Here is a 23,782-nt window from a genome sequence, read left to right as displayed (position 1 = left end):
ACAGTCTTTGTAGGCGTGCTTGACGGGGAACTCGTGGTTTGGGCACGGTCCCTCGAGCAACTTGTCGAAGAAGCCGGGAGCGCCTTCAGGGGGCGGCTGCCCCCGCTTGCGCTCGACCGCGGCCACGAGGGGGGCCTCGCGCCGCTGCTTGCCCTTCTTCTTCTGCTGGCGGTTGGAAGTGCCTTCGTTGGCGTCCTCCTCTCGTTTCGCCTTGCCTTTGGAACGATCGAAGATCGCTCCGACAGCCTCTTCGCCGGAGGCGTAGCTAGTGGCGATATTGAGGAGCTCTTCCGTGGTTCGCGGGCCTCGGCGTCCCAGCTCGTGGACGAGGGGCCGGCAAGAGGTCCCTGCTAGGAAGGCTCCTATGACGTCGGCGTCCGCGACGTTGGAGAGCTCGGTGCGCTTTCTGGAGAAGCGCCGGATGTAATCCCGGAGGGACTCGTCCGCCCCCTGACGATAGCTCCGGAGATCCCAGGAGTTGCCGGGGCACGTGTACGTCCCTTGGAAGTTTCCTATGAAAACCTCTTTCAGGTCGTTCCAGTTGCGAACGCGTCCCGAAGGGATATGTTCTAGCCAAGCTCGCGTGGAGTCTGCCAGGAAAAGGGGTAGGTTGCGGATGATAAACAGGTCATCATCCGCCCCGCCGGCTTGACATGCAAGCTGGTAATCGCTGAGCCACACTCCAGGATTTGTCTCCCCTGAGTATTTGGCTACACTCGTGGGTTGCCTGAAGCGCGGCGGAAAGGGCGCATTTAGGATGCGCGCGAAGAAGGCCCGAGGCCCAGCCGTTCCTGGGCTCGGGCTGCGGTCTTCCCCGCTGTCGTAGCGCCCGCCACAGTGAACGTGGTAGCCTCGATCTGCCCCGTCCCCCCTGTCCGCGCGGGAGCGTCTCCGCGCATTCAGGGTGTCGCGGGCGTCGCGGACGAGACCGACGCGCTGGTGGACGGATCGAGCCTCGCCTCCCGCGGGGGGCGGGGTCCGTCGGGCGGACGCGGCCTGATTCGCCCCCGGAGGGGGTTGATGGACAGATTCCCCCCGCCGTTCTGGGGGTGCGTCAGGCGTCGCCCGGCTGGCTTTCTGCCCGCGTCGCCAGGACGCCAAACTTTCCGCCTGCTGGACGGCGGCGCACTCGAGCAGGTTGCGCATCTCTTGGTGTGCCCGTCGCTCCTCGGGCGTCGCTGGTTCGGGGAGCTGTCGGAGCAACACCGCCGCGGCTGCGACGTTTTGGCTAGCGCGGGCAAAGAGCGGCGGACGCTCTCCGTCCGCACAGATGCGTTGCTGGACGTCACGCGCCCGTTGTCGCGCTCCCCCCTCGTGGTGGGGGTGCTCTACTTCTTGGCGAGCGCCCACGCGTGCTTCTGGTTGCCGAGAGCACTCCGGGGCCCTTGGTAAGGCTCCAGTTGTAGCTGCGGCGCGCGAGGGGGGAACCCGTTGTCTCCCCTCGGCACCATCGCCGTTGGACCCCTCGGAGTGCGCGTCGACCACAAGGCACTCGCGCGAGGGGTGGGGACTCCCGCTGCTGGAGCCAGCGTCAGAGATTGTCCTTGCCGCGCCTACGAGCTCGCTGCTCGCGGGCGACGTGGTCAAGGACCGCGCTAGGAGGCGTCCGTAAGCCCCCGTGGCGTTGCGTAGCCCGAAGGGCTGTCCTCTTGGTGAGGTCCTTCCAGTGGGCGAGCGACCGCTCGCCGCCGTCCCGGCGGCAGGGCCGAGGGCAGCTGGGCGAGCGGGTAGGACGAGGACAGGGATCAGCTCGATCCCTTCCGCGGTGGCGAGGAAGTCCAGGCTCCCGAATCAGATCAGGGAGCCCGGAGTAAAGCTACCGTCGTAATTGGCCATCTGAGGCTGGGAACGTACGCGTAAAGGTCCCCTACCTGGCGCGCCAACTGTCGTTGTCAAGATCGGCCGATCAAGACTTAGACTAGTAAATTTCTTTTATGCGCGTAAGCCTCAGGTGGTAGCGTGGGAGACACGGGTTTAGACTGGTTCGGGCAAGGGAAGCCCTACGTCCAGTATCGAGGATGTTCGTGTTGCCCACGCGGGGTTCTGTAGTAGGGGTTACAGGTCGACGAGAGAGGGACTGGTCCCAAGTCTCTTTGGGTGCTCGTGCTCTCAAGGAGAGTCGTTGTGTGCAGTGGCTTGTGGGAGAAGAAGTCGATCCCCCCTCCAGCCCTGGATTCCTCCTTTTATATCGCAAGGGGGTGGCCGGAGTTACAGTTGGGATCGGGTGAAGAGGACTGTAAAGAGTAAAGCGTAGAATGGTAAAAACACGGCAGGGAGGAGGAGCAAGTTCCTAGGCGCCCGACGCCTCTGCCGGCCCCTGGCGAACGCCGGCGTGCATGCTGGAAGGGGAGGCCGCCGTGTGCCAACTGTTGTTGCTCCCTACAGATAGCTCCTTCGATACCCATAGGTGTCGGGTCATGATGAGGGCGTTCCATCGTTATCCTGGTGTCTGCTGGGGAGGACGGTGGATGCTGTTGTTCAGGCGATGGCTCCTGAGAGAGAGCGTCACATCCTTGCCGTGCGGGGCCCGAGGGCGCGCGGGGCCCGAGGATAGGCCGGTCTCTCCTTCGCTCCGGCCGGCGCAAGTCATGAGTACCCTGCGGCGAATGGGAGTCAGCCGCCGGCACTGTAGCCTGTACAGTGTGGTCGTGCACGGGTACTTGTGACAGGTTGCGTGAGGAGCGCGGTCATCCGTTCCCTCTGCCGGGCCTGCGGCGCATTTATGGCGAGGCCGACGATTGGACCCACAGGATTTTGTCGGTCTCGTCCATCTGGACCGTATCCGAGGGGGATGCTTGCCCCGGGGGCCTCAACGCGCCCGACCCCTTCGCTTGGGGTCGGACGAGGCGGAACTTCGTGACGAGGGGTCGGGCGCCCCAGACCCCGGGGCCGCAGTCGGGCGAGGCGGAAACTTTGTGGAAGGGGGTCGGACGTTCCCGATCCTGGCGTCTTGGTCGGGCGAGGCGGAGCTTTGATCACGTTTAGGTGGGCCCGGGCCTCCGTGTCTGCTTCCTTAAGTGGTGTCTTAGGGGATCGTTAATATTTCCCCCCAACAATGACCTTTCAGGTACAAAGGCTTGAGGTGACGGTGTCTCTCATCCTCTGGTTTCTCAAATATAGCTTGCTGGGCCGGCAACACCAATTAGGCAACCTCCTGTTCATCGCTATGACATGCCCCAAATTCAGAAGGTAAAATAAAAACCATATTAATTTCAGCTGATACCTCTTTATCTTTATTCGCTTGCTTGACACGCCACTCCTAGTTTTGTTCCTAGAAGCGCAGGTGTTGAACCCTCCTTCTCTAAGTCTTGGTTAACCCTTCTGGGCACCAACGCTCCCTAGGAATCAGCTTCTATTGACGTCTGATAAGTTCCTCCTTGGACTCGTCGATGACAACATAGTTGCACCTTGGTAGGTAGCTTAGTCTCTCATGCACAGATTGAACTTCCCTTTCCTCATCGGATCCCTCGACTGCCCGACGGTGCCTTGATGACTGTCGTTCATGCACCGATCGGCATTGTCTCTTGGACTCACGATAGCCTTGATACTGTGAACTGCACTATGGGCAATCAATAGTCGATGGTAACCAAAGCTTTTCATTCTAGCAGTATTGGAAGAAAGGATACTTCCAATGTGACTCAAACTTGCTCCGGTCATCATCTGCCCTAGCTTCCTGAACCTCTCGTTTGCGCTGGTACTTCTTGATTAGCATCTTGGATGTTACTTTAGGATTCCTAACAGATCGGCTGGCTTCATCTTCCTCTACTTCTTGAGACTAGCTTACTTTCTTTTTGTAGTCCTCAGCCGATATCTACACCCGCGAGTCCACTATTCCAGATTCCTTGGCTCTCTGGGACGTGAGAAGTGCCGACTGGAGCCTAGTTTCTTCTTTCCTATCAACTAGGGTAGCTTCTACCATGTTAACTGCTGGGAAAGGGTGCTTGTCAACCTTCATCTACTTCTTGTTGTCGTCAACCTTTAACCTTCCTTGTTCTATGGCGGTCTGAATCTGCTGATGGAACACTTTACAATTATTGGTGTGAGGTGTGACAAAGTTGTGCAGCTTGCAAGACTTCCTCTTCTTAAGTCCCTCAGCCGATGGTATCTTATGACCCGGAGGCAATTTAATCTGTCCTTCTTGCAGCAACAAGTCAAATATTTCATCGGCCTTAGTAATATCAAAGTCATATGTCTCCATATTGGTTTTGATCCATGGACACGAAACCGGCTTCTTCCTCTTGACCCACTCTGCAACAACAATCTCCCCTTCTGCATCGGAGTCTTCATTAGATGAATCATATGCATTGAAGTTGGAGACTCCATATTTTCCCCTACGCGTGTTCTGGAATAGGCTCTCATGAACCGAGACCTTATGCACTAGTTATGCTAAGCTTTCAAAGTCCTAAGGAGCAAACTTTTCTTTGGTAGGATCCAGTAGCTCTTGATAAGCCAATTCAACCAGTTGTCCATCAGTTAAGAATATATTATAACACTTGTTGCGCACATCCCAAAACCTCTAGACAAAGGCAGCCACCGTTTCCCTATTTATTTGCTTCTTCATCATCATCAGATCCTTTAGCTTCATCTCTTGGGCTTCTACATAATAGCGCCTATAAAATAATCTTTCCAAATCTTCCCAATTATTGATGGAGTTGGGTGCCAATGTTGAAAACCATGTAAAAGCGAGTCTCGTCAATGATAATGGAAACATTCACACTTTAAGTGCGTCCATGGTAGCCGCTTCTCCGCATTGGACTAGGAATCGACTGACGTATTTCCTTGTAGACATATTGTCTTCTCTAGAAAATTTAGCAAAATCAGGAACACGGTACCGATGTGGCATCGCCACTTGATCAAACCATGTAGGGTATGGGCGTTGGTATGTATAAGATTGTTCCTTGGGCTTCAAACCAAATTGACTGCTCATAACCTCAGTAATTTTCGCAGCCCAATCTTCATTATTCTGCCCATTTCCATGCTGCTAATGTGGAGAGGCTGAGGGTACAAATCCATCTATAACATGAGGTTCTCGAATATCAAATGCTCTGTTTCCATCAAATGTAAAATCTGACTGCCTTGGTGGCATTGAGTGTTGATTTGCAGTCTGGATAGAAATTGATCCTGATCTTTGTCTCGGCTGGCCATTAGATGGGCCGATCGTCGGCTGTCTTGCCAGGTGTCTGGAAGATAAATCATGTACACCACCTCCGTGACCAGACATGTTAGCCACATATCTTTTCCAGGACTGTTTGTTAACATAATGCTCTGCAACCTGCAAGATCGTCTTCTGGATTTCATTTGCAAATACCCCAGTTGGGCTATTCAAAGCCTTGTTGACCATAGAGTTGATCTTAGACTGAAGCTCAAGGTCATCTTCCTCGGCCTCCTGATTTTTATCTCTGGTTCGTGGCATTGGCACTGGCAGAGGATGATTCTTGTGAGCCCTGTTGCGGTTCATGCTAAACGATTGCAGACAAGCTGCTTGGAACTTTGCAGTAGCGTCTTCTACTTCTTTCCTTTGTAATTCATCAAGTTTGTCCATGGTAATCTCAGTTGCCACAAACTGCTTGGGAGCTTTGGGATCACCGGATTGATCGTCTCCAGTCTCGCCAGTCATCTGGTTGAAGTTGAGACAACGACGAGCACTAATGACGTTTGTTGATTGTTGGTCCCACCGAGCGTGCCAAGAGCGTGTTGACGCAAAATCTAGGCTTCAGGCTTCTTCGTTGAACAACATGGAGGACCTGGGATATCTACTTGACTCCAGTGTAGGATCCAAATCGGCTCACGAAGGTGCAAGGCGTGTCAGTCAATTTGACTTGAAATTAACAACGGAAACACTAAATTCCTGAGCTAATAGGCGGCTAAGCATTCTAGCTCATTGATAGGCGTTACTTTGAATAAACACCATTAAACGCCTTTGAATAAACACCATTACAGTTAGATTTTCAATGTAAGTAAATAAAAAGAAGTATTGATGGCATGTGCCATCGGCTATATGAGCCGACGAGCTAAGATAGATGCAATATAAAACAACAGTCATAACAGTATCACTTGCTAATCATGCGCATGTCAATTAAATTAATAGATCTAGTCAATATCATGAGACGTAGATTGGACTTAACCAAGACAGTACGACTGAGAGGACATTAACCTCAATCTATTAATCTAAAAATTTAAAGCATGCTCTTGCCTACCACTTACAAGTCGATTAAGCTAACGGATCTGATTAATGTCATGAGAAGTATATTGAACTTAATCAAGGCAATACAGCTGAGAGAACATTAACTTTGGCCCACTAACTTAACAGACTAGCTTGCGGCAGCAAGATCTCGTACGCATAGCTATCGGCTCAATGACGTCATCATGCTTTTGAGAGATATGGATGATACCCAGCCTATGTATCGGCTCTCAATGGTAGCGTTTTGACGTTAAAGATCCGATAGCTAGCAATACGAGGGGCAGAGGTAAAGATCTATCGGACCTAGCATATGTAAAGAAATTAAAGCATGCAAGATCTAACCAGCCAATACGATCAGATAATGGGTGAACGCTTAAACAAGATCAAGAAGCCGAGAAAGACAACCTAACTAGTGTGAGCACTTCATAAAACTAAGAGATTGATACGATACAACTTAATAAAACCAAATAACTCGATAACTATGAGCAATGTCAAAGACAAATAGAACATTGGACAAAGCTTAGAAAGTTCTACTTTCAATCTAAGTTAACTCGATAACTAGCCCTTACGATAAGAGATCAGAATATTGGACGATGCCTAGAAAATTCTGATACAGATAACGTAACGATCGGGTGACGGTACTTACAAGCTCGTCTGAGATCAAAACCAATGCAACCTTGCACGCAAAAAGAAACTTGCCGGTTTCTACTCTACTCCTACTCCTTAGGTTTTGGTGGCGTGGCGCCGAAAGGTTGCGTTGATTGATTGATGATTCTTTTTTTACAAGGCTCATGGGTTTATTTTATACCTTGGAGCAAGCTAAAATCCTAGTCGATTACGATATGAACCGATACAAACGAGTATAAAAACTACTAGAGATAAATCTCCACGCTTTCCCTTATTTGGTGGAGTCGGTTTCTCTTCGGATCGGATCCCTCCCGTCTTCTATCGACTTCTGGAACCCAATCGCTCGTGGTGGACTTTGGTCAACATCGAACCGTCAACGGACCCTTCCTTTCTCTTTTATCACCTATCAGAATCTTATCTTTTTCGATTGATTCTGGTAAACATACCGGTGTTAACAGAAGATCCAACAGGAGTGAGGGTGCATGGAGAGGTTTGGAAGGATGAGAAGCTAAAACAAATAAATTGAAACCGGCAGCGTGATGGTGTGATGGTGTGGAGGGTCTGACCGGCAGCGTGCGGCACTAATCGCCGTCATGATCATGGAGGTGGCCGCTCCGTTTCTGCGCATGGCTTCAACGTCGTCGATCGCTTTTCGTGTGTGTGGTAGTGCAGGAACAGGGAGGAGGCTTGCCGTTTGCGCAACCAGCGAGATAAGAGGCCGGCAGTCCTTACCTTCGCGTGGGCGTGGTGGCAGGGCGCTCTCGTGGAGCCGCCGACGTCGATCTTGCGGTAGCGACGCGGAGCGCAGAGGGCCGAGGAAGCTAGCAGTAGGGAACGCATGGAGATTAGGGAAAGAAAATATTACTACCGTGATTAGGAAAGGTAACCGAAGGAAAGGAGCGTGGTTTACGCGGGTGACGTGAAAATTGCTGAGCGGGGAGGGGGATGGGTTGGGCGGGTCAATTTCTTCTCCGTGAAAAAAGTAGCACCCAAGCGTCAGAAATATTTTTTAACGTCCAATTTTCACCCCTTTCCAACACTTTCCAATTCCTTTCGTCCGCAGGTGCTCCTAACCGGCTTGCGGCGGCATGGTGTAATGGCCGGCGGTGCAAGGGCGAGCACGCGGAGCAGGAGCGGCGGCCGGCGGCCGGCGGCGCGGCTGCGCCTGATGGGGGTGGGGGCAGGAGTAGTGGAGGCACGGTGAAACCTGCAGAGAAGGAGCGGCGTGTGCGGGCGTGCAGGTGTGCAGCGGTCCGGCTCGGACGCATGGTGCTGCCAGGAAAGAGCGGCGCCGCCGTGGCTGGTGTTTTCTTCACCTGGTGGCTGTGTTTTCTTCACCTGGACTTGGGCTGTTGGGCAGTTTTTGACGGAGGCAAACAGAAATACTAGATAGTTTAACGTTGCAACTTTTTGGTGGTAAACATCTGTAGTTCAATCTTTTGATGGTATATATCTAATAGCTGTTTCTTTTGATGGTATGATCCAATTTTTCCTTTTTTTCCTTTTGGAATTGAATGGTCTGCTTTTGTGGCTGCACATCCTGAGCATAAGTGTAACTAGCTAAACAAAACCGGCAGCAATGCAACAATCAACAAAACTAAAATGAGATGACAACATGCTTTTTAAATCAAAAACCAAATATCAACCTCTTGGCGAAATACCGTCAAGTTGCTCGAGGGAAATCATCTTCCTGTGCTTCTGCTCATGAGCGTTCACCTTTAGAACGGTGCTTAGATGATGTTTGAATGTTTGATGGTTCATGCGAGCAGACGAATATAAATTTGGAGCCTATTCAACATACTCGCTCTGGATCAATATACTACAGTAGTTGTTTAAACTCTTCTACAATCTACAAAATACTTGTTTGTTGTTCTACAACTTCTGGCAGGTTTGACGTGCTTTTTCTAGTCTTACACGTACCCTTCCTTAAATGCATCATAAATCAACAACTCTCTAACACGTGCACACTTTAAAGAACATCCAGAGTAAGGTGATCATTTCATCTATCTTCTTATGCCCAACTGTAAAACAATAAGCACCGTGAACCAGAGTGTTTGTTTTAAGCTGGTCTGCTGCGGATGAAACATAGTTCTCAAGGACATGCTGGAATCATAACACAGTTTTTAATACTGTTACCTCAATCCAAAGATTCCCATCATATCACAAGCTCTAAATTTCACTATATAAATTAACCTATACACCACTACGCTAGCACCACCTAATATTGAGAGGGAACCAAGTATGATTACCTCAAATGAATTATAGTAGTCCTTATATGAAACTATATCAGAGCCCTTTGCAACTTATATTAATCTGCATACAACACCATATCCATCTGCTGGTGTCCAGGTAGAACTTGGAGCTGCACTCAGTGTATATGTAATGAAGTTCACCAATCAATGTCTCAATGAATTGAATGCCAAGGCACTGTGCGATTCAAGCGCCTTCTTCAGATTTCTTCTTTATTTTGAGAGCAGCTCCGACGACGTTTCCCCTTGTTATCATCCCAACCTTCAGGAACGGAAATTTCATTATGTTTACGCAAAAAAGAATGTTCAAAATATTTTGTTAATGGTATTGAGCTAAAGCAGACAAACAGGAACTGCAAGGAAGGATGGATCCACTCACTAGTTTCCCTGTGCTGTCAACTACAGGTAATCTTCGGTATTTGGTTTCAAGTAGCAACCTTATGGCAGCATCAAGATTAGTATTTTCACGCACCGCAAGAGGTGAAGAAGTCATTACATCACCAATGACTTTGCCATTAGTTTTGTTTAATAGTCTCTGTATCTCACGGAATGTCTGTAGAGCAGTAATTATGAGTTAAAAAAAGTATATCCTGAAGAGATGACCACAAATTTATTCATAGAAGTAGTGAAAACAAATGAGAGAAATAATCAGATATTCTAATAGTACAAACAGTGCAGAATGTTATCCTTATTTTGTTTAAGCTAGACTGATTGAGGATTCTTGATGTACAAAAGTGTGGTTCAAAGTCTCATGTGGTGCGAACATTTTATTCTATGGAGGAGCTGTTTTGTCAACACAGAAAATTCCCCCCATAAAGAAAAACTGCCTCCACATAAAGCAGAGCATTTCATCTCAATAGGTGGGAGATAAAAAGGTCAGAAAAAATAAAGCTGATATGTAAAGATACTATTTTTTAAAAGTAGTACACTAGCCAACATGAGTAATTCAATCATGAGATACCTTCCAAGTACTATCCACCTCAGGGAACATGTTTGTATTTGTGTCAGCCAGTCCATTTCCTGAATCATGAGATAAATATAATAAATGAAGAGATAATGAATACTACCACTAACTGTTTCCCAAAAAAGAAGAATAGTGAATACTACCACTAACTGTTTCCCAAAAAAGAAGAATAGCGCCAGACACCATGTAGAACAATATATGACTGTAAAGATGAATTGCAGGACACAATAGAAAGTAATGGAAAGGATATGATCAAAGTGTTGTATGAAATATACTACAGACAACATGCAGAAGGTAGCTCCTTTTGTTGCATCACAACTGACTAGTAGCATGAATGACTTGGTATGTGTGCAGTTCCAAACAAATGGTGTAATATGAATTCTTTGCAAGCAAAAGATTAAAATTTCCTGGAAATCATGAATACCTGGCATTGAGTCCAATGCTAACAGATCATAATCTGATACGACCCCAACCTGCAGGTGCAGATATTGGGAATATAATTGACATCAGAGATAGCACTGCAATAATAGCCAAGCTAATTGGTGTAATTCAGGTTAACAGAGGAAAGTGAACTAAGTTCATGCGGTCCAATAACAACAGAGTAGAAGAATACTATAACTCTATAAGACAGTTGGGGAAAAGATTTAAGGATAAAACTAACCAGCTTCCAGTTGTCGTCAATCACAGGGAAGCCAGAGATCCTGTGCTGCACCAACATCTCAAGGGCTGCGCAAAAAGAAACAGCAGAAGTGAGCAACTTGGGAAATTACAAAGCAATCGAGCCCAGGCATCACACTAGGAAGGAGGAGAGGGGTACCTTCGTCAACTGAAGTTGTAGGTTTGACAACGTAGAGATTTTCCCTTGTCGTCATGAAGTCACCAACCGTGTAAACTCCATTGCTTTGCTGAACAAGGAGGGTGCAGATATTATCAGTACAGAAGTGATGTTAAAACCCATACATATATTCAATTCCAAGGAGAACAATTTCGTCAACAGATGAACACTAGTATTTGTGCGCTTGCTGAAAGAGGCATCTGAACGACAGGAATGTGAATTGAACAAGAATGACTTTGACATCGTCCTACTAATCTAAAGGAAAATTGCTTTTTTCCCCTCCCTTTTTACAACAGTGCTGTTACAAGGAGGTTATTTCAGAAAGAGTTACTGTTCACTTCTTTTTCCCTGTTCTGATTCTGAAGAAGAAAAGCCTCCAATTCATTCTTGGGAGAATTTCGGCCGGAAAAAGGGGTTGGTTTCAAGCATGAGTATATAATCCAGCACCAATTCAACTTTAAAGACGGAAGGAGTACTATTCTAAACAAGGGTAGATACCAAAATAGCATCAATTCCTCTTATAACCAAGGAAAATTTAGAGAAAAGTAAAAAAAGCCGTCCTCACCCCGTCGACGCCTCCCGCGGCTGGCGCGGCCGCTGCTGCGGCGCGCGCGCGGACGGGCCTGCAGGACGCCGGGCCCCGCCCCGGCACAACCCGCCCCGGGCGTCCCGCGGGCGTAGAAGGGCGGCGCCGGGCGGCGAGGGCGGCGTTGGCGGAGAGCAGCAGCGTGGCGTCCATGGCGGCGCCGCCTGGTGCGCCGAGGGAACGACTGGGTGGTCGATCCGAGCGGGGGTGGGGCTGGACGGCTAATGGCTGCAGCCTGGTGATTGACTGGGAGGATATTATAGGTAGAGTAGCTAGCTGGTGGGGAAGCAAATGCAAAAGCATGCGTGCCGACGACGACGGCGAACGGATAGGGACCGGACCGTTCTCGGCCGTCCGCGCCGCGGCCACCGTTTGCGTGATCGACACTCGACTTGTGCACGTGCTCGCCCTCGCTCTAGAACCAACATCTCTGAAATGGTAATCCATTTTAATGCTGACAGATTATTCCCGCCATTTTAGTGTTGCTACATGAAGATAAGTAAAAAAGGTTGGTCAAAGTAAACAATGTCAGGTATACAAAGGAGTATTATATAAAATTGAATTTTATGCATGAAGAGGAAAAACTGCCCCCAAAAATCTATGCTCAGTATTTTGCACACAATCTCTATTTTGCCAACCCAAAACCAACAACCAATATGGCGAGATATAGTGAAGGTCTACGCTATCACAATCTTCCAATTCACATCATCTTCGTACGTACCAAACTCGATCTCGCGGTTGTCACCGGTTCTCAAAATTGGGCACAATAGCTATGGATACACTAATGGTTGACTAGTTTTTGGAAGACCCTAAAACCAGATCATTGCAAGTTTTCTTTTTGAAAATGTGGAAATGCTTGAGCTTCCACCATCTCACAAAACATAATACGAGAACAAAGCATTTCCACATTTAGCTAGATGACGACGGTTCAGCGGTGGCCGGCGAAGGGCAGCTTCCGACGTCGCTGTAGCTCCGTTCGCGTCGGCGGACGTCGGCCGGCCGAGTCGTGTTTCTCTTCCCTCCTTGCAGTCTCGCTCGCGGTCACCCGACGCGGCTCCATGTGCTGATTTCCACTATCCGACGAGAACCCTGCATGGACGCATGCAGCTAGAGATTTTCCCCCAGGGAGGAAAAAGCAGGCACCACAATCCACACGGCCGTGGATGTTTTTTTTAAATATTATTAACGCAAGGAACGACATCTTTCGAAAAAAAAAACGCAAGGAACGACGACCACGGTTGTTGCTTCAGGTTCAATCCCGTCCCGAACTTCGCAGTTCTTGCCTTTTAAAAAAAAACTTCGCAGTTCTTTGTATTCAGAGTTCAGACTTGCATTTCAGGAAGGGAAGGTTTTAGCATGGACAGGCCACTCCACATTTCTAAATTCTAAGGGTAACACTGGCCAAAAAAGATCTCAGGTTAAAAAAACAGAGATATATACTTCATCCGTTCCAAATTGTAGACGTGCATCTAGTCAAAATGACATACAATTTGAAATGGAGGAAAGAGTTGATAGTTCTTATTCGTTGTCGCTGCAAACTTTGCTTTTCTCCCATATTTAACGTCCATTTACCAAGTGGGTCCACACACACCTTGTCGATGCAGGCATCGCTGAAAGAATGAAAGAATTAATGAAATCTTAATGGCAAAATAAATACTCTCTGTTCATATTGGAACGGAGGTAGTAATTTTATCAAGGGAAAAACTATGTCTTAAAATGAAAGAAACACCATCATTGAAGGTTGATTTGACACCCATTTAGATACCAGATGAAGATAGGGTACCTTTGTTGGTTATATCTGTTGTGGTGTAACGTGACCATTAGATAAATTGCTTGTATTTTTAGCTAATTGTTCTTTTAATAATTTCATTCAAAAAACATTTTTCTCCAATCGGGATAGGGTGTGTGAGTACGTATTCATAGAAGTGGGCATGCCTGTGTGTATATTAACATCTCCATCTTTACTAGAAAAAACATCTCTATCTCTACTATGTTTCATATAATAGAAACAAATATCACAAAACGGACTCAAGGGGGAAAAAACCAAGAATTCTAGAAATAAATCTTTAAAAGTGTTTTCATCATTTTTTCGCATGCGATCTTCTATTTCTAGGGTTAATGTGTTACCAAATGACCATAATCTTTAAACTGATCATGAAAGTTTCTAATATATTTTTACATAATTATGATATTTCGTCGTTACACCAGAAAATTTAAGACTCAATTTGTACGTGAAGAAAAAAATATCATTAGAGCGGTTGAATGCACCAATTAAAATGGTTTATGGAGAAACATTAACCATCTGAGAGCAACTCCAAGAGTATCCTAAAAAATTCTTCCCCAAAACTATGTATTGGGAGTTCTTTCAAAAAAAATTTCCCCAAAAACATATCAGTCCACAGCAGATCGCTAATAAATAGCCCCCAATACTTCAAACACAGGCCACGTCATCGTATTGGGCCCATCGGAAGGGACGCGCGGGCGTGCGGGAATCAGGATTGGGGGAGAAACGCTAACGCTAAAATATACGCGGTGGCAGGCTATTTTTTAGCGTCGCCAAAAAATTAGGGAAGGTTTAGGTGGATTGTTGGAGTTTATTTTTTCTCTCTTTTTTCCTAAAAAAGGTATTGGGGTAAGATTAGCCGCCTCTTGGAGTTGCTCTGAGACAACCATCTGTCGTATGATCCTAACGTATGTGATGTAATGTATGGCACTGATAGATGAAGTATTATCTCAATGATCTGGAAAACGAAAAAAAAAACACAACCACACAAGTTTGGTAAAATTCTAGATATTTTCTTCGTAGTACTCCATGCAACTTGGCAACATAACACACATCTGCATATGACACTAGCAGCAGGAACATGACCCATCGGTTTGTTTGTAATATTTTTGGGTGAACAGAGTAAGATTGCTACTCATTCTTCTATTAACATTGATCCAAACGTCATCTACTCCCCCCCTCTCAACTCTAGACTATAAAGCTAGTAAGGTGCTAACTGTCATCTGAATAGAGAGACAAGCTCACTTCAAACACTGATATCAATTTCTTCTATAAAAAAACCGTGGAAAAGTTTGAAAAAGAAACTAATGCATGAAAGATGCAACCAGCTTTACAGTCAACACCAGGCTTAGCAGAAGAACAAAACTACTCCGCATGGATGTAGTGCTGGCATCAGCAGTCGGATGGGTCTTGAATTCTATAGTTCCCGAATAGATGTTTCCATCTACAGAGGAGGAGGATGACGATGATGATGACGGAGTCCGATTAGGTGCCCCAGTGTCCTTGCATGCGCCCATTGGTGCCCCAGCCTGCAGATATTCATTGGTGAGGACATTGATGAAAAACACCAGTCTGAAAAAAAAGGTATATTCTCTTCTTAATGAAAAGATACGCAGCTCTCCTGCGTATTCTGAAAAAAAAAAAGGGATATGACAAAACTCGTATGCTCCAAAAGAGAATGCTTTATGGTCCTCCGTCCTCCCAGAAATGTCAGGCCGGTGCTAATGATCATGGAGAACAAACTAACCCTAGTGCAGAAAGTGGTCAGCATTACAACTGCAACTTTATAATTACCTGGCAAGCAGCAATGGTGTTGCAACCACATAATGTGATGCCATTGATTCTGTCTTGAACATCAAAAACACCACCACCATCACTTCGCTGCAGAGAGTACAGTAAGAAACTTTTTATTCCACAAGAAGACATATCTCGTTTGTAACTGTGGGAATCAAATATTACCATGTAGAAATTCACAGCTATGAAGTTGGGGATTCTATTTCCAGCTGCAGCATAGCAAGCTTGGGCCATTTGTGGTAGCCCAGAATTCTCTTTACATGCTTCATTCTGTACAGGCATCGTGGGGAAGTAATTTTGCAGAAATAGAGATGCAGATCTTGAGTTCAGTGGCTGTGATTCCTTTCTGTTTGGACAAGAACCAGGCACAATCCCTGGATCTCCAGCTGCCATGACCACAAGAAATGAAATGAGAATTTTGGCAGAAGAGAAGTCTATTGCAGATACCTTATAGTTGAGTAATAGTTACCAGGGCTATTAATATTTCATTTTTCAGATGGCAAATTCATAGATGGTCACCAGGTCAGTCTAAGGCATAATCTAGCCTCTTGGTTAGGAATACAATTTCTAACCTCAAATCTTGTGTTGCGGTAAATAAAGCCACAATCGCGTTCCTGAGATCAAAACAAATTTGTGTCTATTTTTAACCAGATTGCATCGGGTGAAGTATGTGCAATTAAGATTGTGCAAGGACATTTTCTAGTTAATTTCTTTTCTTATTTAGCCATAAGATATGTGTATTGCTAGTGTGCATAACATGGTTACCAGTCCGAAAAATCTTGACCAATGTTAACAGAACAAGACAGGAAGCTGTGCATTTACTTTAGTGATTCTTAGAATTTAGACTGCAGATACGATTATTCAGAAGCTTCAAGCAATCTCATTTGTACGACTATACAACAATTAATCTTGTTCACTGTTATTGGTTATGTCTTGTTTAAGAAGGAGCATAACATATTGATGAGATTGCTACACATTTTAGACTAGATACCATGTTCTGAAATAAATGATAGGAACATCCGAAACTTGCATTTTGAAAGTAGTCAACCCATTTTCCCTTGAAATCAGTATAACTAATAGGTTTCTTAAACTCTAAAACCATATGGATACGTAGCCACCAAAACAATAGGAGGAAGGAAATCTGCCAATTGCACTTTTGCAGATGATTCCACTCCGACTCAGCTTTGCTATGTGTACTAGTAGGAAAGACGACATTCCAAAAAGATTATAATTTAGTGTACATCAATATTCAAGCATGAATCTACAGATTACATAAAACTTTATAAAAAATGCATTTGCGAAGCTATAGCAGATCCAATGCATTTGTGTTAACGATATATGCATTTGTGTAAACCATATATGCTGCCATTTTGCTAGTATAGGAAAATACTTCCTATACTAGCAAAATGGCAGCATATATCGTTAACACAAATTCAGCACAGGATATTGCACTGCATCATAGTAACATTGACACAAAAGATCGCATGATTTGGTTGCAATCAGCAAGAGATTTTTACAGTTTAAATACATAATATATTTGAGCTGCCATAGTATTCGAATCGAAGTGAACAAGTACAGCACTGTGTGAACTTCAGATATTTTTTACATTTTGACTAATCATTATGCACAAAACAATAATAAAAATTTCAAGTTCAATATTAGGGGTAACACAATTGTTCCAAGGCATACTTTAGGTATATTAGGTATCAATTCACAATGGCAACATTCACGTGTACAGTCTTATGTCATGTACATTTTCAGATCGTATCATCCTAAGAAACAAATTAAAATTATTCAAAATTAGTAGAAACTGAGAAACCTAAGTACATGTCAGTACTAAAAACAATATGTTGGTTATGTTGAAACAAATCTAACATTCAAAGCAGTTTTTCTTCCAATTCTAAAGTAACTGCTGGTTATTTATGAACATCAAAACCCGGAGGGAAACAATGAAGTCACTCAACACTCACTAGTTTTGGTTCCAAATTGGTCATACTCATCTTTGTAGTAAACTAGTCTCAATTCTGAACTAGGAAGATATGGTAGTACATATTGTAACTGAAGTGCTTTCTATTTGGTCATCACTATCTAACAATATACAGGAAGCCATGTGTAACTATATCTTAGTAGAGCACAGATAGTCATACTTACACTCATTCTCTATCAAATAGCTCCATTGGTAAGCTATTCCTTCACTAGCCTCCTTTGAAGAATCAGAAGTAAACACCAGCAACCTGTGGTTCTTTGCAACCATATCTGTGACGCTTGGCCAGTCCTTACCATTAGTTGGCATTTCCGAGATGGGGTACCAATACTTCATCAAGTCAGCAGCAGTAAAGACCTTGCTCAGTCCCATCGGTGAACGAACATAATCCTCGATAAATATTGTTACAATCTCCGAGGGATTCTCAGAGAGAAATGCTTCCACCTCTTTTAGTGTCTCAACTGCTGGTACCTAACATCAAATTTAAGTTGAACATTTTAGTTTTGGAGCCCGTGTAACATCTTTCAGAGTTGCAGATAAATTTAGGGACAAAGAAATAAACTATCATTTCCTACATTTATTCAGACCAATTGAATTCTTCCAGGAGGTGTTCTCATCCAAAATTGGGGGAAATCAAGATTAATAATGAAAACAATAAACAAACACTAGTCCTGAGTCCGAACATGGAGTTACAGAATTATGAGATGGGCGATGAACCAGTAAGTATCTACAAGGAATAAACTTACGAAAGCAGTGAAGTTGTAGCATTGCCCTTGCAGGGAGTGGCAAAGCCATACATCATTGTTGAAGTCATACATATCAAGCATTAGTCCCCTGACGCCATTCTGCAAGCACCTCCACATCAATTGCTTAATCGGTTACACTCTCTTCCCAGACATACTTAATCTGCTCGTAAAGATCCAGAACATACCCTCAATTGGTTGGTGACGGAGTCCTCCTGATTGTAGAACGTGACCCTCTCCACCCCGGTGCGCGACGGCTCCCCGAGGATGGAGAAGGAATTGTGGGTGACGAGCCATGAGTACCTGTTGAAGGGCAGCCCCTTCACCTGGACAAGAAGCGAAATCCCCATTTGTATCAGGACGAAGAGAAGCTACAGAGGAAGAGGCGGAACAGGGGGGTGCGGTGGGTTACAATGGAGGTGGGCTGGATCGCGAGGTCCCTGATGCAGGAGGGCTTGGTCCTGCCGGAGGCGGGGCAGTTGCCGCAGTACAGGCCCGTGCCGCAGTCGCGCGCGGAGGAGCACGAATCCCCAACCTGATCGGAACAAGAACCGCACGAATCGTTCATTCACTGATGCCCAGCGGTGAAGTGAATTCTGGTCGCAAGTTTAGCAAAAAAAAGGCACCCCGAATAACTAATCGCGCTCCAATTATAGCAAGAACCAAAAAACGTCTAACAAGAACTGAGTCGTAAGGATCAGATCGAACCGGGCAAGAATTTTTACACGAGCCACCCACGGATAGGCACACCCAAGAAACTGAGACCGCAGCAAGAATCAGACCGCAGGCGGGCTAGTTACGAGGGAGGGAGAGAGGGCGGTACCTGGGCGGAGCAGGGGACGACGAGCAGCAGCAGCGCGATGTGGAGCAAGAGGAGCACGGAGGAGGGGAGCAGCGGCGGCGCCATCAGCTGCGGCCACCAAACCACCTCACTCCCCTACCCTCTCCGCCTTTTTCAGAGGACAGGAGTGATCAGTGTGAGAGCGAGTGATCTGCTGACGGCTGTTGATTATAGTACCTGTGGTTTGGTGGTGAGCAGGAAAGCAAAGCAAAGCAAAGACGAGCTCGCAGAGGTAATGTTTGGCTTTGGGGGTCAGAACCGTCAACACGCTTTCTCATCGTTGCTGCTGCTGCCCGTCAGAGTTTGTGATCACACAGATGATGGCAGACCAAGTAGCGTGTCCATGGGCGGCTTTTCTTTTTAGGGGACGAATTTTTCCAGAAAGATACTATCTTTGTATACGAACTTCCGCGTGCCATTGTCGTGTTTTATGTACACACGTAAATCTTTACGTAAGCATCCGTAAATTTTTACATAAGCATCTGTAAATATTTTTGTGGTATAAAATTTTGACCAAATGGTGTCATAGAGTGGGTGTAAACACCATAAGGGTACCATCAGCAATCACACACAAAACCCTTTCATTCCCTTGCTCGCGTAGCAGCTTTAGCTTCATGACAGATCTGCTTCGTCGTAGAAATATAGATTGGAACTAAGAAACATAGATTGGAGCGATACTAAACAAACCATTAATATGTTGTTGTTGGTTGGATGCAACCTAAAGTTAGATGTAGAGGAGGCTTTGCACTCCCACAAGCACTTTAAAAAGTAAGATGGTTGTTTTGCTTTAGCTTTTGAAATTAGCATTCACAATCCAAAGTGGAAACAAAGATGTTTTAGTTGTTATGATCGACTTGAACCATGTTTTCATTTCTTTTAGTGTCAAGTTGACGTGCAAGATAAAAACGGTGTCCTATCTAAGAGCAACCTCAAAAGATCCCCTTCTCCATTTACTTTGTCCACTTTTCAGCCATAAAATAGACTGAGAGGGTAAAAAACCTCATCTAGGTTCTCTTTCCATTCTCCATTCCTCTTTATTTTTTTCTCGATTATGTTTATCTTCCTCCCTCTCCCCTTTCTAAAGGAGAAATCACCCTTCTCCCTTTCCATCAATTCTTTCACAATCGCATGATCCCTGGTCTCCTAGCCACACGATCCGCACCACCCCTCCCTCTGCACCGTCCAGTCACATGCTGCCATTGCAAGCCACGCCCGTGTGTGGCGTCCCGACCCTTGCCACCGTCCTTTGCCCCCCTCCTCGCGCGCCACCCACTCCAACGCACGGTGCCACGGCAGGGCTGAGCGTTGCCCCCTACTAGGCAAACAGCCTGAGCGCTGCCACCCTGCCCACGGGCGAGCGAGCCAGGCGCCGCCGTGGCTTCTCCCACGGCACGGGCGAGCAGGTCAAGCGTGCTGTGGCCCCTCCCACACGCGCGAGCAGCCAAGCGACCTTCGTTGCCCCAGCCACGGGAGGAGAAGCGAGGGAGAGAAGGAAGAAGATGATTTAGGGGGGGTCTTAGTTCTTTAGTTCGGACTAAAATTCATGGCACCTCGAATATTCGATGTTAATTAGGAGGATTAAACATGAGCTAATTATAAAACTAATTATATAGATGGAGGCTAATTCACGAGACGAATCTATTAAGCCTAATTAATCCATCATTAGCACATGTTTACTGCACCATATTGTCAAATCATGGACTAATTAGGCTTAATAGATTCGCCTCACAAATTAGTCTCCATCTGTGCAATTGGTTTTATAATTAATCTATATTTAACACTCCTAATTAGTATCCAAACATTCGATGTGACAGGAATTTTAGGAGGTCCTAAAGAACCAAACACTCCCTTACTCACTGACATGTGGGCGCGTGGATAGAACAGGAAAGGGAATCTGTTGTAGCATTCATCTTCAAAATCCAAAATTGTGAAATGGGATTCCCCCGTAGGGAGATAAAGGGGAAAATCAATCTCATGGAGTTGCTCTAAGAAGTTTGACTCCAAATATAGGGAATAGAACGGTTGAAGTATGTTTAAAACAGTCTATATGATTTTGCAGAAAAATTACAATATTTTCAGGAAGAACTAAGAAATTTGCTCTGATTGGAATAGGCCATGTATAGTTGTTTGACAAAAATTGAGACACCGGCATGGTCTAAAAGTAGGGACATTTTATCCATAAACTTCGCCATTTCAAAAACTCACAAAATGAGTGCTCACTTGATTTTGTCTATCTGTATACTATTTCTTTTCTATAGTTTTGAATAAACTTTAACAATTTTTTCTCCGCAAATCATGCCAAATGCTAATAGTATGCGATATCGTGCCTTGATCTGATATTGTTCATGTTACTAAGTAGATGAATACAACTCATGGGCGTAGAATCTAATATCACGTACTTCCAAGGGTACCTACACTCTTTTAACAGCTCCACACCGGCTTCAGGAGGAGCCATACCAAACGGCCAAATCTAAAATGGCTTCAGGGGTGGAGCACTGAAGGAGCCATTCGCACAAATGAATTGAGCGGACGGAGCCTAAAATAGCAGCTCCACTCAGCTCCTCCCCATCTCCTCAAGCACGAGTACAAAATTGCTCCTCCAGTTTCGCAGCTATTACAGTAGCAATGCCACTGTACCTCTCCATCCCCTCGTCCCCCTATCATACCGGAAGCGTGGCGGTATGCAGCCGGCCAGAGGATCACCGGCGAATGGCCTAGGCGCTTCACACCCCGTTCCTGCCCCAGCTGGCGCCAGCATGGCCGCGTCGCCCGGCGTGGGCACGAGCACCTGGCTCTGCGGCCTAGCCTCACCTGACAGCATCGGATGTCTCGTGCGGCCCGGGCCACACCAGCACGCATGAGGATGGACGGAGAGAGTGACACGGTGTGGCGCAGAACAAAAGCAGCATCATGAGGATGGAGCTAGAGAGCGCCGCCCCGAAGAAAGGATGAGCCAGGGAGGAACAGATAAGGAGCAATAAAGAAGGGAGAAAAGGATAAAAAAAGAAGGCAGAAAAATAAAAGAAAAATAGAGAAAAAGAAAAAAAGAAAGAGAAAAGAGAAACTATTACTTTAATCTATACTTATATATGTTAATCATTTTCTATTTCATATGAAATTACAATATAAATTGAAGAAAAGTACAAAATGATTTGTACAACAAAGTGAAACAGCTAGGGGTACATTGGACATATGACATATTTCATTCAGTTATGAAAAATAGGAGAAGTCGTTTTGCCAAACATTTTCTAAAACGACTTCAGCTTCACCAGACAAGTCACTGGAGCCATAGCTGGAGCTGTTTCAAGGAGTCGAAGCCTTGCCAAAGGGGTCCTAAGAGTTCTGCTCTAGTACTCTTTTCCAAAAAAAAATAGTACATATCTTAAAGCATTTATTAATTACTCCCTCCATTCTAAATTGTATGTCATGTTGATTTTTCTAAGTTCATAGATATTATTATGCACCTACACATACACTATATCTAGATGCATAATAATATCTATATGAATTAAGAAAGCTAAAACAACCTACAATTTAGACCGGAGGGAGTATTATCAATTCTATTTTATGAGCATTAGAGCAGTTCTCTTCTTTCAAAAGCTAACGAGCACTTAGGACTGCATGCATATACTCGTTTCTACTTAGCAGTGTGACTAGTTACTGATTATGCTTGACCTAATAGAGAACTCTTTATGACACCGAAAGATAGAGAAATCCTCCATCCACAACTCAAATGGATGTTAACTAGTGTGGCAAAAGATAATACTACCTTCCGACTTCGGTGCTCAGAATCTCGCACCCAAGGGGATGTAGTTCCTCCTCCTTTTCTTCTTCCTCCTCTTCATCCGCGCCTGCTCGCGTCTCAAACATGGGATGGTATTGATTTGTTCATTTTGGGATTATTTTTTTTCATTGGAATCAATGGATCATGTTAGGCTCGATTTGGGAAGATTTGGCGCAGTGGATTGATTACATTTTGAGTCAAAGCTGATGGCTTAGAAGGTGGACATGAAGAGGATCGGGGGTGACGGAGGAGCAATGATCTAAAGGAGCGACGACACTGATAGAACAAGACAGGGATGGCCAGCGGCATCTGGGGTTCAATTTTGTGTACTACTGATGACGAATAATGTTCAATCTAATGAAGATCGCCTTGCACGGTGAGCATTGAACACTATTCCAGCTAATCATTCACTCGCCTAGCAAGAAACTGACTAGTAGAGAACTCACCTACCATGCGTCCCTTTATCTCGATTTAAAATTGGCTCGGGATAAAAGGTTCACCAACCGAGACTAAAGCTCGGTCACTGGCGCTCACCAACCGGGACCTTTTATCCCGGTTGCAAAGGCTAGTGGAAAAAAAAAGACCATGGGAGACCTTTTATCCCGGTTTGAAACACCAACCGGGATAAAAGGGTCGAGGACCTTTTATTCCGATTTGTAATACTAATAGAGATAAAAAGGGGTCTTTTATCCCGGTTGGTGTTTCAAACCGGGATAAAAGGATCCCCACGGGGTGGCTGAAAGAGGACTAAATCCCTCGAACCCTTTTATCCCGATTTGTAATACCAACCGAGATAAAAAGAGGTCTTTTATCCCGGTTGGTGTTTTCAACCGGGATGAAAGGGTTCCCCACGAGTTAGTACAAAAGGATTGCATCCCCTATATAGTCAGATGTGCTGTGTAGGTGGGATGGCAGGAAGCTACGCGCGAGGCTGGAGGTCGTGGGTTCGAATCCCTCACACCGCCTGGCGTGACTTGTGATGTGCGCGTGTGGGGGGCTCCCTGGGATTTTTTTTTTGCAGCGCCTGGTGTGGCGATCCTTTTTATCCCGATTGGTAGTGACCCTTTTTATCCCGATGGTATTATCAATCGGAATAAAAGAGAGTTTTTAGTCGTGGTTGAGTGACCTGGGATAAAAGATCCCCTCGATTGGTTTATCCCGAATAGATTTTTGAAAAATTTGCATCCTACTAACCAGGATTGATACTAAGTTTACTGCCAGTGTATCCTCCGCGAGCTGCTGGGGCGGGGGCCGAGTGGAGGCGGCGATGATGGAGCGGCGTCGCATTTGTTCCTACAAAAGGCCAGCCCGCATATGGGAATTGATTTCTTTGCGATACACGGACGAAGCGCTTGCGTAGACCCCACGCGACTGGTCGGCTCATGCATGTTTTTCAACCGCGTGAAGAAAA

The 23,782-nt window shown here is 45.7% G+C and overlaps 2 protein-coding genes across 2 annotated transcripts; both read right to left on the bottom strand.

The window, feature by feature from the left end:
• Positions 1-8,909: 8,909 nt before the first annotated feature.
• Positions 8,910-11,672, bottom strand: LOC117845343 (CBS domain-containing protein CBSX1, chloroplastic). Its single transcript, XM_034726354.2, has 7 exons — positions 11,422-11,672; positions 10,839-10,926; positions 10,683-10,747; positions 10,446-10,494; positions 10,019-10,077; positions 9,437-9,610; positions 8,910-9,319 (listed from the first exon to the last, which is right to left on the bottom strand). The coding sequence occupies exons 1-7, from the start codon at positions 11,593-11,595 to the stop codon at positions 9,245-9,247; spliced, it is 684 nt and encodes a 227-aa protein (XP_034582245.1). The 5' UTR covers positions 11,596-11,672; the 3' UTR covers positions 8,910-9,244.
• Positions 11,673-14,261: 2,589 nt separating this feature from the next.
• On the bottom strand, positions 14,262-18,828 carry LOC117845635 (PI-PLC X domain-containing protein At5g67130). The gene is made up of 8 exons (XM_034726697.2): positions 18,570-18,828; positions 18,159-18,281; positions 17,935-18,072; positions 17,750-17,848; positions 17,171-17,474; positions 15,185-15,405; positions 15,020-15,106; positions 14,262-14,754 (listed from the first exon to the last, which is right to left on the bottom strand). Exons 1-8 carry the CDS (start codon positions 18,651-18,653, stop codon positions 14,530-14,532), a joined length of 1,281 nt encoding a protein of 426 aa, XP_034582588.1. The 5' UTR covers positions 18,654-18,828; the 3' UTR covers positions 14,262-14,529.
• Positions 18,829-23,782: the final 4,954 nt, after the last annotated feature.

This window comes from Setaria viridis, chromosome 2 (genome assembly GCF_005286985.2).
Source record: "Setaria viridis chromosome 2, Setaria_viridis_v4.0, whole genome shotgun sequence".
In the NCBI taxonomy this organism is placed as follows: domain Eukaryota; kingdom Viridiplantae; phylum Streptophyta; class Magnoliopsida; order Poales; family Poaceae; genus Setaria; species Setaria viridis.
Note: the sequence above shows the minus strand (reverse complement) of the source record. Positions and strands in the feature narration are given on the sequence as shown.

What these genes read in the sequence shown, in the direction of transcription:
- LOC117845343 (XM_034726354.2), bottom strand. Translation starts at nt 11,595, where the DNA reads ATGGACGCCACGCTGCTGCTCTCCGCCAACGCCGCCCTCGCCGCCCGG. An exon ending in TACAACTTCAGTTGACGAAG is followed by an intron (nt 10,748 to 10,838) that starts GTACCCCTCTCC and finishes CTTTTTGCGCAG; the next exon opens with CCCTTGAGATGTTGGTGCAG. An exon ending in AGCATTGGACTCAATGCCAG is followed by an intron (nt 10,078 to 10,445) that starts GTATTCATGATT and finishes CTCATGATTCAG; the next exon opens with GAAATGGACTGGCTGACACA.
- LOC117845635 (XM_034726697.2), bottom strand. Translation starts at nt 18,653, where the DNA reads ATGGCGCCGCCGCTGCTCCCCTCCTCCGTGCTCCTCTTGCTCCACATC. An exon ending in CTATTTGATAGAGAATGAGT is followed by an intron (nt 15,406 to 17,170) that starts GTAAGTATGACT and finishes TGGTCATGGCAG; the next exon opens with CTGGAGATCCAGGGATTGTG. An exon ending in TAGCTGTGAATTTCTACATG is followed by an intron (nt 15,107 to 15,184) that starts GTAATATTTGAT and finishes TACTCTCTGCAG; the next exon opens with CGAAGTGATGGTGGTGGTGT.